The sequence below is a fragment of the Colias philodice genome, chromosome 20 (genome assembly GCF_061535455.1).
Source record: "Colias philodice isolate Cphi_HAF_F1 chromosome 20, ilColPhil1 Martin Lab GWU primary, whole genome shotgun sequence".
In the NCBI taxonomy this organism is placed as follows: Eukaryota; Metazoa; Arthropoda; class Insecta; order Lepidoptera; family Pieridae; genus Colias; species Colias philodice.
In genome coordinates this window covers 4993652-5010167 of record NC_143105.1, presented here as the reverse complement: position 1 = coordinate 5010167, position 16516 = coordinate 4993652, and the positions used below count along the sequence as shown (strand labels likewise).

At 32.8% G+C, this 16516-nt stretch overlaps 1 protein-coding gene across 1 annotated transcript; it reads left to right on the top strand.

Annotated features, from left to right (window-relative positions):
- Positions 1-286: 286 nt before the first annotated feature.
- On the top strand, positions 287-1754 carry LOC149479411 (dopamine receptor 2-like). The gene has a single exon (XM_089708306.1). It carries the CDS (start codon positions 492-494, stop codon positions 1752-1754), a length of 1263 nt encoding a protein of 420 aa, XP_089564432.1. The 5' UTR covers positions 287-491.
- Positions 1755-16516: the final 14762 nt, after the last annotated feature.

The window sequence follows — 16516 nt, the reverse complement described above, 5'->3', positions numbered from 1 at the left end:
TATTTTTTGCTAATTTTGTTTAGATTAAATTATGAAAGTCAGTTTATTTAAATATCTACCTCAAATTTGTAAAAACAAACGACCATGAAATATGTCAGAATAAAAAGTGAATTTTCGGAGGGTAGATGTGATATTTAAATAATCTTTAGTCCAGATAAATGTGTTTTATCAAAAATATTTCAATATATTTGTAATTTTAAGGACTATGAGATTGTTACTTCTTATTATGTAACATACTTTTTATAAAGGTAAACATTGTTGAAATAAGATTTCTCATCGTTGACATTATCTTAACCACATTTCTATTTTGTTTCAGATACGACAATATATCAACAAACCATATAAAGCTATGCCAAACCAGTATGTCCTCGAAAGTAGAATCAGAGAACAAAATGCCTGCCAAAAATGTAATATCTAAATGGCTTCGAGCGAAACAAGGAAAACATAAACACTCACCATGGCGCTAGCAAGCGAATAGCCATTGGGAAAATATGAATGCGACCGATCCGGAAATACTGGTGGCAAAAGGCCAACTTTACAATTTGCACAGAGGACCCGAATACTCGCTAGATCCCTCAGGAGCGGCGTACAATGCTGTCCTTGAACTGAACGCATCTTATGAAAACATTTCTGCATACAACATTAGCGATGAATCTAAACAGCCTTGGGATGAATACATTACTCTGCTTCAAGATCGAGCGCTCCTCGTGACTTTCCTGCTATTATTCTCTCTGACAACAGTTTTCGGAAACATGTTAGTCATCTTAGCTGTTATACGAGAACGATACCTACATACGTCAACGAACTATTTTGTGACGTCTCTGGCGGTAGCTGACTGCCTCGTAGGTCTAGTTGTGATGCCTTTCTCCGCGCTTTACGAAGTTTTAGAACACACATGGTTCTTTGGAATGGATTGGTGTGATGTGTGGCGATCTTTAGACGTTTTATTTAGCACTGCATCTATACTTAATCTGTGTGTTATATCATTAGACCGTTACTGGGCTATAACGGACCCTATTACATATCCTATGCGGATGAGCGGACGGAAGGCTGCATTCCTTATAGCGGCCGTTTGGGTTTGTTCCGGCGCTATATCCTTTCCTGCAATTGCGTGGTGGCGAGCCGTCCGCTTAGAAGAAGTTCCGGACTATAAATGCCCTTTTACGGAAAACTTAGAATACATAATATTTTCATCGACAATATCGTTTTACTTGCCGCTATTTGTGATGGTGTTTACGTATTACCGTATATATCGTGCAGCGACTATACAGACGCGTTCGTTAAAAATTGGTACGAAACAAGTGATGCGGCCAAGTGGTGAGTTAGAGTTGACTTTGCGGATCCACAGAGGTGGAACTATGAGACAGAGAAGTGATGTGTGTCACGGTGCGTGTACGCCCGAGGAGCCTGACCAGGAGCCTCTCACCGCGTTACAAAATAATGGCTTGTCGCGGTCGTCGACACGCCTAACGAATGTAACACATAATAAACATTTACCGAAAAACTTTTCGCTGCCACGCAAACTCGCGAAGTTTGCGAAAGAGAAGAAGGCGGCAAAGACTTTAGGTATTGTAATGGGTGTGTTCATAGTGTGTTGGCTGCCTTTTTTTGTAGTGAACTTAATATCGGGTTTTTGTTCGTCGTGTATAGCACACGAAGAGATTGTGAACGTGGTGGTCACGTGGCTGGGTTGGGTCAACTCCTCCATGAATCCCGTCATTTATGCCTGTTGGAGTCGAGACTTCAGAAGGTGAGTTAAACATTTAAATACCTATATAATTTATTGTTAAAGATTATTAAAATAATTTTTATATTTTTTACGTTTTATGAAATATATATATGCAATTTTTATATATGTGGTAACTAATAAGAAAATATATTCTACGTAATAGAATAAAGTACGTAAAATGGTATAAATCAATATAATAATCGCAAACTATAGAATAAAAAGCTTGATATTAATTATTATCAAATAAATGCCAAGCTTTCATAATATAGTCCACTAAACTCGCCATCCTATTCATCGTTTCACTATAATCTTCGTTTTAACAATGGATCGGGATAATAACACAACACACGCGAAATCCCATTTGCATGACAAAAATTTAATTTCAAACTACTATTTTAGCGCGAGTTTTACAAAAACAAACAACGACAAATAAAATGCATCGTCACTCGACTTTATTGAATAAAAGTCAAGCGTTGGAATTGGTATAGTGATAACAACTTTTTTTTTGTTTGCTTTTCTTTTATTATAATATAGGTGATGAGTGAAGTAAGGTAATTTTTTTTAAATTATAATTTATGCAACTATGTAAAATTGTAAAGTTTAAATTAAACTTACCTTATTAGAAAAAAGGATTAAAGAATAGTTTCAATAAAATACGTTAAAATATTGGCCAAATTCTAAAAACATTCTAATAGTAGATACAATTTATCTCTACCATATATTCAATGGTTCAGGTTTAATTTTCAAATGAATAGCTCGTACCAATCACTGCAATCCCCAAATCTGTGACAGAAAGTAGCTGCGACTGAAAATCCGTCAATTACTAAGACTTACACGATTTATCGTATGGATTCGTGACCAAAGCCTCGTAAATCATATTATCTTTATTATTCTACGTAAAAGCTGCCACTAAATCATTTAACGGAAAAATATTTGGGACATTTTTAATCTGTTTATGGCGGACGTGATGTAATGTGATTTAATATTACCTACTGAATAAATAGAAGCCGTTGACCGAAGAGAGCCAATGTGGGTTTTGGGTTTTTCGTGGTCCAATTAAAACCTTTACATTAATTACCCCAAACATATAATTAAAGCTCATATAAACACCAAATTTTATTTATTTATTACCTACATTTATTTCAGGTGACAGACAATAAATAAATATCCCACCAAAAACATTTTCATGTAAAATGTTGACAAGACGAGCCCATATGATTCGCACTGTTAAAAAGTTATCAGATCTCATGTAGAGCCAAGCTTCTAACACTACATGCCCTAACTCTACAAGGCCTAACTTCACAAACTCTACATCTTAGTCAAAATATGTGGCTTGGCCATTTCGCTACATTCACATCGGCGTAAGGTGAAATATTAATTCACTGTTCATTACTTTTGTGTTTAACAATAGTTCTTGTAGTAACGAACGGCCAAGCCACATATTTTGACTAAGGTGTAGAGTTCCCCGAAAATTTTATTGATCTAGCATAATCCAAACCCAAGTTATGAGGGTTCAAAAAAACGTCGAAACGCTTCGAGAAAAGGTAGGTAGTGCCCGTGCGTTTCGCTTGGCTCGTCGGGGCCACTACCCCAGATACTAGGATGTTTTCAAGAATGTTAACATTAGATACTGTCAGTTAGTTGCTGTTTAAATCCATACTAATATTATAAATGCGAAAGTAACTCTGTCTGTCTGTCTGTTACTCAATCACGCCTGAACTACTGAACCAATTTGCATGAAATTTGGTATAGAGATATTTTGATACCCGCAGGAACCCGCAGAAAGGACATAGGATAGGTTTTATCCCAGAAATCCTACGGGAACGGGTTTTTCTTTGAATACGCGGGCGAAGCCGCGGGCGGAAAGCTAGTATGATATAAACATAAAACGGATAATAATTATAAATTCATTATATCATTTAGGGCCGATTTTTCAATGCCCAGATAAACAGCTAGATAGACTTTATTCTTCAGTTAACAAAATATTCAATTTTTCAATAGACGAATAGGACTTATCTATCGAATAACTACGTTATTTGAGGAATAAATCTATTTGCCGCTCCAACGGCCAGATAGCGCGCTATTCGACGGTTAGGCGTTTGAGTTGACAACTGACGCGTCAAATTTGGGATATTTTCGTATGTCATAACATAGAGCGTAAAATTATTAACAATTAAACCTCTTTCTATATAATTATTATCAATTAAAATCATATTGAAATTGATGTTTTTGATAGTACTGAGCAACTATGGAGTTTCTTGCCGATTCTTCTCCATAGATACTGCTTTCCGAATCGGTGGTAAATGTTAAAAATACTATGTAATGACGATTCGAAAGTGCTACTAAATAGTAGTCTAATTGAATAAATGAATGTTTGAGTTTGAGTTTGAGTTTGACCATGCCATTGAAAATTTGCCGAACGCTGCCTTTAAGTATGTCGTTTCCATCGTAAAATATATAAATTGAAACACAAATTTAACCAAACTCTTTACTCGAATCAAAACAACAATCAACAATCATAGAAGACAAGAGCAAAACAAATGCACTCCTGACTCGAGTCATAATGACGGTTGTTGACAAATTGCAAGAGTTGACTCTATCCCGCTCTAACCTGACTAATTTAATATGTTTGTTTCGCCACTCCGAGAGCAGAGCTGCCAATATGGAAATATTTGGTCAGATAGTTATTCATCAAATAAATCACGATTGAAAAATAGGCGAGCCGTTATGAGTTAGATAAATAATTGAATAAATCTATTCGAGGGGTAGTTATTAGACTGTTTATCTCGGGATTGAAAAATCGGCCCTTAGATAATATACGTCATATATTTTGACGAATAGATTACAAGGAAACTTGTAATTGGTGTTGATTTAATGTGGAAACTTAGGTTTTTACCATTGAGATAATATTACTACGTATGGAGGAGACACCACGAACAAAATCTGTGCGCCATTTTTTTGCTCTAACTAAGTTTTAAAAATTATTATCTAGTTAGGTACTTAACGATGAAAGTTATTCCTTTGCACTTTTCCGTATTATTTGTATTATTTGTGCAATGTCGTAACACACACGAAGGCATGTTTGATGCGTTTCACTTTAAAACCATTAAAAAATACCGCTCAACATACGTCACATGACGTATGTTGAGTGGAACATAAGTGATGTAGGCGGTGTCGTCTCCATATTAATATTATCTCAATGGTTTTTACATTAAAATTACCATAATTGCATGCCCATAAACACGTTGAATCTATAATATATCTAATTAAAATACTCAAAATCGAAACAGAACGATAAGTCAACAAGGAAATCAGTAATCAACCAGTAATTTATCAAGTCAAACTTCATACCGTAATAGCCCCTAACTTTAAAGCGGTAACAATTTTCTAACCTCAAAATTCATAAAACCATTTCATAACTGTTCACTCGTCAGAGAATAAAAAATGGCCCGATCTCGGTCCCCTGTCTAAACTTTGTAACTTTCAGTTGACTGATTGCTGTTTACTTTGCAGGCAAAATGCAACCTACACTATACAACATAACTCTATTTTTTTCATAATATGAGATTCGTGTAAAATATATAGCTTGTTTTGTATTTAATTTAATGTTTGTACACGGTAGAAAGTTAACAGAAACTACAAAGAGCTGAAAACAAAAATTCGAGTATGAGGTCATCTAAATTACACCAACTGTTGAATACTAAGGCGATCTAGACTAGACTATCCACACTAACGTAATTTTCCAATATGTTCATTAAACATAGATCTAAATTAACTGTTCCATCTAGTGGGATATAAGTATACAACGATTAAACATAGAATAAAAACAATTATACTAATGTAACTTATAATTTGCTCTCTTTGAATTACAAATCAATGAAAGTAAAACGACGAATTATCTTTGGAATATCGTTCAAGTTATTAACAGCCAGCAAGCAAATTTAATAAAAAAGTTTACATGTTTTGAAGTTCTTTTAATTAAACAAAAAATAACAAATAGGAAAATGAGGAACGAAAGCGTGCACATATCACTCACATCTCTATCACCGCAAACAAAGTGTGAAGTCACGTTCCGTAATCGCGCTTAAGTCGATTCATAATTCCGTGAACTCGCGAAATCCAGACATGAAGCAGTTTTGCACACGTGTTTATGTATTCATTTTCAGGAATTCCTAGAATTCGTCGGTATCTCTATACTTACATGTATTGTATCTAGTCTTACGTTATTATATGATTTCTATTAAACCAAGGAAATTCTTTTATGTTGGTGGAATGCGAGTCTTCTCAATCCTTTCGACTTTTCTAGATTTTATTGATATAATATATAGGTACATTATTAGCCTAAAGTTTTATATGTAATAATAATTATATATAATCGGCCAAAATATTTATAAAATATGGAATAAGTAAGTTTTTAATACACAAGTGCAATTGTATACACATGAGAAAGTCGAGTACCCTCGCATACTCTTGTTTCATATTTAGTACCTGCTATCGTTATTGTTCGTACATTACAACCCCATAATACTTACCACTAACTTGTAGAAGTGAATTATACGTGAATGTAGGTATCACATGAAAACACGGTTAGGTATTAAACAGTCTATAACGATGTTAAAGTACATGGTTACCAGGTTTCTACAACATTATATTGCTGTATTAACCATATAATATTTAACAACAAGTCTACATTATGCATAATCTGTGGCATAGCAAAGTCACATTTGCATTTTAATAAAGGAATTTCATAGCTCTTAAAACACAAGATGTTTATTCAGGATTCTAAAATACGTGATAATCTCTTGTGTATGAAATTTCGTAACGCGACGTACAACACAATTTAAATTTAATGTTATTCCTATAATTAAGTTTCAAGATATGTAGCAAATTATTAATTTATAGTTCTAATACAAAACTTTCTTGTATTTAAGAAGAATAAATTTAACCTTTGGTATACATATAAAAAAGGGTAATAAAGTTAATAATAAGGTATTAAATCGTAAAATTATCATATCTGACATACAATAAGCAGTATAAATTAAATTCGTGAACTTAATTTAGCTTTTCAGTACTAAATTTCAAACATATAAAATACATAACGACATTATAAGTGAATGTAACAGACTCTAGATTATTGTAACGTATATTGAATATTCCTTGGAACAAATAATTACTATATTACCTAATAACCTTTATAAACATGATATAATGCATAACGGTCTTAATTTCAATATAAACACAACAACTGTCTTTACCTCCGTCACTAAAGTCGAACTAAATTAATAATATAAGTCCAATTATGAACATTTCAACGAACTGATTGATTGATTGATGGACCGAACTATGGAACGACATTAGGCGTGCTATATTGTTCCGGTGACCCAGTTAACTGAACTGAACTTCAGTCGTAACCAGTTACAAATTACAATGATTGCAATTTTTATGCAAATTACAAATTTCGGCCCATAAAAACTTTAGTGAACGATATTACTTGAATTGGTTTGAAAAGTTTTTATTGTACAATTCTGCGAGTTTAATTATATTTTTATTTTCTTTTTCGTATTACTTTTATGTGTTTTCTTCAATTTCGTTTCATACAAGATGCTGTACACAGATGGCTGCGTAAGCAAAATGATATGTTTCAAATGTTCTTCATGGTTTTTCTTTTAACTATGGTATTTTAGTTTTTCAACTTGCAATAGCTTTACCGCAATAAAAATAGATAATACAAATCATTTAGACAAAATAAGATAATTACGGATACCAAATACTTTTCTCTAGAATAGACCGAAAGCTTCTTTTAATATGGATTTAATATGGATACATTATCATTTAATCCAAGAATTTCATTTAAGTCTAGATATAATTTAGCTGGAACGGACCTCTTATTGAATTCGATCCAAACTATCGATAGACATTCGTAATATATTTTTACCCAGAATAATGAAGTAGATCTTAGTTTTTATTAAAGTTACATGGATTCTAATCAAATTTCGCTTACAATGCAAAATATTCTTACTAAAATAGATACGAAAAAGAAAATACATACTTGGTCGAATATATTAGATACGCAGATGGTAGGTTATTTTTTCTCTCATAAATATTTAATCTTGTATTATTTTATGAAATATTGTCTCACATACTCACTACACACAAAACCTAAAAATATAAAAGACTAGCGACCCGCCCCGGCTTCGCACGGGTGCAATGCTGATACTAAATACACTACAGAAAAACTGTGAACGTTGTATATAAAAACATAGAGGTCCGCTCCGGCATCGTACGGGTATAAAATAGCCGGGCGGCCGGCCGGTACCGCCGCAAACACTACGTCCCGCAATTTTTAAATCTGTAATATCTTCGAAAATATTCACTTAAATCATACGGTGTAAAGTGCCATATAGATCATTAAATGAACAATGTATTCAAGGTATTTAATTGGTTAAGGATTAATGCTGTATTGGTTATAATCGCTTCGAAATTTAGCCATTATATTTTGTCGTAAAAAGTAAATGACAAAAAAAAGTTATTGTGGGTTATCCATAAGAGATAGACATATATACCATCGCGGACTTTTCTGTAGACCTTTTTTGTGTGTATAATACTCAGTACATTATTTTGATAAAACTCGTAGGGTTCAGCCTGCGTTTGCAATGTAAGCGGAAAAAATGTAATTTTTTACGACATCACATTAGAAACCTCGAAAATAACAGTACTTCTCCACTATTTAATGGATGATAATATACATATAAACCTTCCTCTTGAATCACTCTATCTATTAAAAAAACCGCATCAAAATCCGTTGCGTTGTTAAAAAGATTTAAGCGTACAAAGGGACATAGGGACAGAAAAAGCGACTTTGTTTTATACTATGTAGTGATGCCGCATTCAATGATTAATAATATAAAAATGAATCGCAAAATGTGTTGGTAAGCGCATAACTCGAGAACGGGTGGACCGATTTCGATAATTCTTTTTTTATTATATTCCTTGAAGTACCAGGATGGTTCTTATGTAGAGAAAACATAAATATGTACCACGGGCTAAGCCGGGGCGGACCGCTAGTGATTAATAAAAAAATATAAAATACTTTAGTAGATGTATGCACATTGCACATGCTACCGAAGAACTAGTATTTCAAATTTATTTCACCTAACTTTTGTTTATTTGCATTTTATTATTTTTCTTATAAAAAGTGCCTTACTCCTTATGGCCTTATTAAAGTTAACAAATCAATATTAAAATGAACTCAAACTTTTCCTGTAGCCCAAGACAACGAAAAACACATGTCGACCTGACGCTCACTATCCTTCCGATGATATTATATCAACAAAGTTTTCCCAACCGATTTATAGCAGTCAGAAATAGCAACTGTAACAATGTTATGTCCCATTGTGGGGTTCGCTTATTTTCCTTAAACATCTCAATAGAGCGTCGGATAAATAAGAATATTTGTCAAACAGTTCCCTTTCTACATAACGAGAATAATAAAGTAACCTACAAGTTGTTCATTCAGTGAACTTGCACTTTCAGCATTCAATTATGTTCGTGTTATGGCTAAAAGTGATTAATAATCACAGGCAATAACAATAAAACCCGTTTAACATGACAAATTGTACGGTATTTATGGTAAATGCCGGATATAAGTTAGATTCACGATTTGAATTGAAATGGTATTTAAACATTTTCATCAAATTTTAATATCCGAGGATAACCAATAAAATCAGCAGGTAACCGTTTAAAATAACAAATCTAAATGGTAATAATGTTGATGTCAGTTTAAATTTTCAGTACCTACGTAAATGTTAAGTGAAATAAACGTTGACAGAGAAACCAATAAAGGTGTTTACTTGTATAACCTATTTAAATTACATGTATTTTATATGTAATCGCAATAAAACTTCTATTATGCTGCATAAAATATTATAAACCTAACTGCACACATGATAAATTTATACCTTAAATATAGGTACACCAATTCACTTAGGACGTTACAAAACAATCTTGTTAAAAGTTCCTAACTAGACTAAGTATGTGCCAAATTGATTTGTGCCAAAAATGTTCACATGTTTGCTTAACGGAGCATTCAAATTTAGGTTAGATTTTGTGAAGTTTCAAGCTTGAAGATAACTTCGAAGCGTTGCAACTGGTCCCGTACAAACTGCTGTTAGACCACTTGTTCATCTCTTGAGGTTTAAGACTTGACAGTTTCATACATTGAATATTTATAGCATTAGATCACGCTAGCACTGGCTACTAAATTTTAACATTCTTACATCTTAGTTAAAGCAATTACATGACAAGCTATAATAAAACGTAGAATGCAGAATTTATTTCTTCCTTTTCTTTTCAATTAATAATTTAGTATGAATAAAATAGCAATAAAGTATGAATAAATAAATAAAATAATTTGCTTCACGCTAGTTATAGATAACTAGGTATTTGATAATCTGTTGTCGAACAGCTGTCAATGGAGCTGTCAAATTTGTACCACAAATTGTCTATACCTGACCGTGGCTGTACGGTACATATTACCGTACAGATAATAATTACTAATTAGTGGCGACGCGTAACCTAATAAAGTAATTTGCTATTAAAATTTAATAAATCTATAACAAAATCTGTAGTTTTACAGTTTTAATTAGGTTTTGAAAATCTCACTCATATGTTTCTATTGAAAAATATTTTCATCAAACTTATAAGCTTATAACTATGAGCAACAGTCGAATGTTTTCGAATGTTAAGATATGGTGTTTGTTTTATGAATATCAAAGTTTGAAATTTACTTTACTGTATGAAGATATTTTTATAAGACGGAAACAAATAAGCGACATTCGATATTCTTTATAAAGTTAACTACAGTATAACAAAAACTACCAGTGGCCTACATAAGTAACAAGCTATAGGCAGCTCATTAGCATCAGCCTATGATAATACCGAACTAAATCCCAAACATCACAACACTTGAAACCGTCACATAAAACAGAAATATCCAACGCAAAGGAATAATGAGATTGTTTAGATTTTCACAGGGCGCGCAGACGTACTCCTTCAAAGTTTATTGTGTTAGAAGGCGAAAACGAAATTACCATGAAGCGCTTGCCTTCAGTAGGCACCTAAATTGTACTTTGCGTACATTCAAATTAATTTACGGCAAAGTGCGGTAACCCTAAATAAAATACACCGCTACTTGACGCGATAAAATTAATCGCTCTGAATGCACTCCTATAGCTTTGATATATTAATTAATTATACCTGTAATATTTGATCAAGTATTTATGGCTATCGAACATAATATCATTATTAGGTTTAAATTTACAGAACATATAAACCTATTTTGATATAGTGTTCTGTATTTATATGGTCATCAAATTTTGATGTGCTGATAAGTTGCTAATTTGTAGTGATACGCTAGAAGCAATATAATTCCATATTAAGAACATTTATCTTTGCGAGTATAACACCCTGTCCACATCACATTTCAACACCGCAATTTATAGGGCTGTATTTAATATAAATGAGGGTTTACACATGGCTATTATTAGCCTTCTGATGAACTAAAGGCACGGCCGCTGCCGTGGATAGTACCTATCAAAACATACTGTCCAATATATACATTTCGGTGAAACTGTTACATTTAAATGACGTGCAGAATATTGTTCATTTGTAATCGCGAACATTATGTCAATTTAACATCTCCTTGAAATGCTACATTAATCATTGTTGCTCTTAAATTGATGAAAATGAAGATAACATTGATAAATTAAGGAGAATTGTTAATTTGGGTCACATTACATAAATATTGTGGGAAAGCAGTGGTGAGATGACTTGGCATGTTGTCTTCGTTGTTGCAGACCATTCTTCAAATGGACAAACAGGAAGATATGAGAAACATGTTTTATTGTTCTGAATTAAATGATGTAATTTAATAGTTGCATTTAAAATTTAAATGCGAATTATATTTATCTTAAAGGTAATTGACAAATATAACTTATATTAAAATGTTTAACCAAAAGTAGTTGCCTACAAAGTTGACATCAACATTAACGTAATCGTCATAACAATAGTCGGCACAGATAACGAGCTCAAAAGACAATATTTGACGTAAACAATAAAGTTCAATGCTTCGCTGTCAGAACACAAGACGCGCAAACTCCGTGCCGAGGTGACAATATTTTCTTGATTAATTAAACAGGCAAATTCTATTAATCATAATCTTGTCGAAACGAAGGCCTCAAGCGATTTTCAACGTCTCCAATAATCCATTTAAAGTTGGTCGGACGCGCTCATCTTAGTACGCGTCTGAAGTTATTAGATTTACTTCGCAAAGAACGAATCGGGTAAATATTAAATACCCCGCAGTACTTACGGGTTAATGGTATTAGAAAGGATTGACTGGAGTTTTGTTGCTTATTAAGGCCTATATTAAGTCTTTGAGAACTTTCATTTCAACCACTTGGAAATCTCTTGAAGTCAATAAAATAATCAACTTATTATCATATTAAGATAATTTGACGCCGGTAATCTAAAGAGTGATTAAGTCCATTATCTTCGATATTTCGTAACCCCGCAACCCTCCACGCGTTCCTGAGAAAAGAGTCTTGACAGACATACAGAAAGATCCTTTAAGGGTTCCTTCGTTTTTTCCTTTTCTCATTCGGAACCCTAAAAATGCGATGCTTTAATAAAAAAGGTGTGATAAAAGACATTTTGTAAGTGGGTGATAAATGGAATAAGTTTGAGATCCCCGGTGTAAACAACTGAATGCTGCATGTATAAATTCAAATATGTATAGACATATTATGTCAAACTTCAAACTTCCTGTTACGTTTTGTTTGTTTGAACTTGTGTTTGTACATGATTCGCGAGTTGCAACTGTGTATACCGATGCAATAAAAAATCTGCAACAATCCACGAATATTGAGTCAAAATACAGATTCAATATCATGGAGTATATCTTCAGAAAGAAATGGTTTTTCCATTCATATTTTATCTTTTTCTCGTTAAAGTAACTTAACATTTTTAATTCGTTCATACACTACTATTTCAATTTCATATTTTAAAATAACTTTTGGGTATTTTCAAGGTCGCAAGAAAATTCAACACATCTGTTTCCTTTTAGTCTACATTAATTTTTAAAACATTCCTAGAGCAGTAACGTTCAATGCAATCTCCGAAACTTATTCACTCTGTATACCTATATTCAATTTCATCACAGACAATTTTCTGGCGACGCTAAACTTCACGTACGACTTTCATATACTTACCTCAAAGGTTTGATTTAACTAAAACACTTTTCTGGTGCACTCTCCTTTCATTATTAAAAAAAATAGCCAAATTTTAGTTTAATAAATTCGAATTACCTATAACAGAAATTGAAAATAGAATTACATAAAGTAACAGTAGTTTTTGTCTGACTAAATCTACTATTACTGCTCTTACTTATAAAGATTATTAAAAGCAATACTTTCCTACCCTCATATTTTGCCACATCTGCTAAACATTTACGTTTACGATGTAAGTATCAACATAAAACTAAACAGTCATTGGCCAGGGACAGAACTCAGAAGTGGACGAAAAAGAACGAATATCACTTACATCTGGGCACGATTAGTGAAACGAACGACGCAATTACAGTGGCAAGTGGAATGGAAAATTATCTGTAACCCCGTGGCAGCTTCCACTAAATTAAAAAAGCTACGACAAACCGAGGGAAACGCGATTTTTGTACACTCTCGTAGGGCACAATTTTCACTGAAAAGTATAATTAAGATATGGAAGTGTCAGCTCTTGTTAAAGCGGGTGTTTTATGCTACTTCATAAATTATGAACCCAGAAAACTGGTTTTAAAACTTTTCCAAACTAAATAGTATGTTTACCGCAATACAGCCCATAATTATAAGAAATCGACTAATATTTATAGAATAAAATCAACTAAATATATCAATCCAGAGTAGCCATGTTTCCTACACAACACTTGAGACGCTATCCCGCTTAAAACCATCAATATACCGTTCAGTAGGTTGTCGCATTTTACTTACAAGCAAAAACCGGGAAAATCACTTTACATTTTATATGGTAATCCGTTAGAACACGTCTTACGTCCCCGGGTCGGCTAATGGAGAGCTCCCGGACGAAACGGCGCCTTTTTGTCAACCGACAATACCACAAATTGTGGGGGTTTGCTCACTGTCCTATATTATATAACCTTATAAACTTATACTTTATGTTGTTACCTCCAGGATTTATTACTGCTACGTGAAGTTACGTGAGAAGGTCAAATTTAAATCGATATGACTCTTCTCTGTTATTATAGGAATTTGTTAAAAATGCTTTTGTTTTCGTTTAGTTTAGTGATAATAGTTCGCATCTAACCACTATGATTCATACCATTTAAAGCCATTTTGTCTACACGAGTCAGAAATAAATAACTGCACACTTATCAATTTGTTTTTCTACATAAAAGGTCACGCCAAAATTACAAACTTTAGATAAATTACTGTAAGCGAATAAAAACTTAAACATACCAGACTAAGATTTGTATTCATATAAGTAATTTAATAAAAACTAATGTGTGTGATTTTCAATAAAAGAAAACTGTAGGTTAATATTTTTTCTTTCCACCTGCAAAAAATTGAAAGTTATTATCATAATATTTTTCACAGTAGACACTTGTCCTGGCTTTTCAGGGGTTAATGCGGAATAGAAAAATAGGGCTTATGGGATTCGGCAAAAAGCTTATGTTAAAGTGAAACTTTTATTACATCGTCTCAAACTTTTTGGTCTGTGTAGCGCATGTCGCATGTATCGCGGCTGCCGAGTAGGTATACCTACTCGGCAGCCGACCGTCACGCGACATGCGCTACACAAAGCAGTGTTCGGAACCGTTCGAACAGTTTCACTTTTACCGTGGTTTCATAAAACCACACAACATTTTTTTTAATTGTAAATCAATTTGCTGTGATGCTTTTTGAGGTGGTGACGTCACAGATACCAAAATACCTTTTTAATAAACTTAGGTGGGTAGGTGATGGCTCACACTTCACAAGAGCATCAACATACATGATGATTATGCCCAGATACCATACAACCGCCTTTAGAGGCAGCTTTGTATACAACGCAACTAAGTGTTGGAATAATCTACCGCCGCCGATACGTGAGTCAATATCTAAAAATTCTTTTAAGAATAAATATAAAAAACATTTGATTCACGAATTCGTCGGAAAACCTTAGTTGCGTTGTATATAACAGTTTATTATTATTATAATATATACGTATTATATAGTATGCAATATAGTTGTATTCTTTTAATTCCTTATATATGTATTTATAAACTGTGGTTATTTATTATTATGTAAATATATATATATATATATATATATATATATATATATATGTATATAAGTATATGTATTTCACAATATGGGTAAAATAACCGCAATATATTATATTCTATACATGCAAACATATATAATTATTTTATTTCTTAATTAATTGTTTTATTATCTAACAGCAGAGAGAGACACTTTAGACTTAAGCATTTTGTTGTCTGGTGGGGCCCTGAAAACCAGCGCTATGCTGACCATATCGGCATAGCATAAGCTGAGCGGCCTAACCCTTTAGGTCGCCAGTCGCCACACAAATCATATTCTTAGTTTTAATTTTCATGTTAGATTATATTTAAGAGTGTATTTTTATATTGTTTCTTTTTTTTTTGTTTGTGTTGGTGGTGGTAATTTGGTGTGCCTAATAAAAATTATTTTATTCTTATTCTTTATTCTTAATTTCTAATCTTTGAGTTCATATTGCATCGTATTACAATAAAAAAAAAGTAAAATATTTATTTTTTGTTCTTTAATATTATTTAAGTTCCTATACATATTACATGTGTAATTCCATAGGCACACATTGAATTTCATAGCCCAAATACGTCCTAAACCCTCATAAAATACCTTAATAGGATATTGATGAAGCCCGAATAAATAAGCTTCCATTGTTATCAGAAATTTTGTTAGATACAGTTGATATAGTGACTTGCGTATTAAGCGCGTCACATACGGTGAAGATACTATAATATTTTTATCTTAAGATACTGTAATATTTTCTATTACAGTATCTCAAGGTATCCGGTATCAGCGTTCTGACCATCATTTTTCTTTTTGTCATTGCGTAATAAGACCCCTGTAGAACCGCCATCCTGTTACATAATTATGACCCGAAACACTGACACAAAATTTCGGGTCATTTGTAACAGGATGGCGGTTCTACAGGGGTCTTATTACGCAATGACAAAAAGAAAAATGATGGTCAGAACGCTGATACCGGATACCTTAAGATACTATAATAGAAAATATTACAGTATCTTAAGATAAAATATTATTATAGTATCTTCACCGTGTGTGACGCGCTTTAACGTGATTCAATTCGCGTGATTACCAAGTTACTGGGAGATTTTGATCTTATAACAATTAGTGGTTAGATTACATTGTATATTAATTCACGCATCATTCAAAGATTTATAAGTAAATGGTTTATTATCTAACAGGCGAATATATAATTTTTTCAAGATTTCATTTACTTTAATTACTTATTATTTTGATTTATGTAGTAATAAGAAGGGAACTTACCTAGGTACTCCGTATTTGAAATATAATAATAGATTTTTACATACTAATAAAAACACAACGGCATTACATATAGGTACTATTAACTATCGTATTTGTTAAAGCTCTAGCTATCAGCTTGTCCCTTTCATTTGTATGATAATGAGAGTGACAGGAATCTATA

Coding starts and splice junctions, on each gene's coding strand:
- LOC149479411 (XM_089708306.1), top strand. CDS start 492: ATGAATGCGACCGATCCGGAAATACTGGTGGCAAAAGGCCAACTTTAC.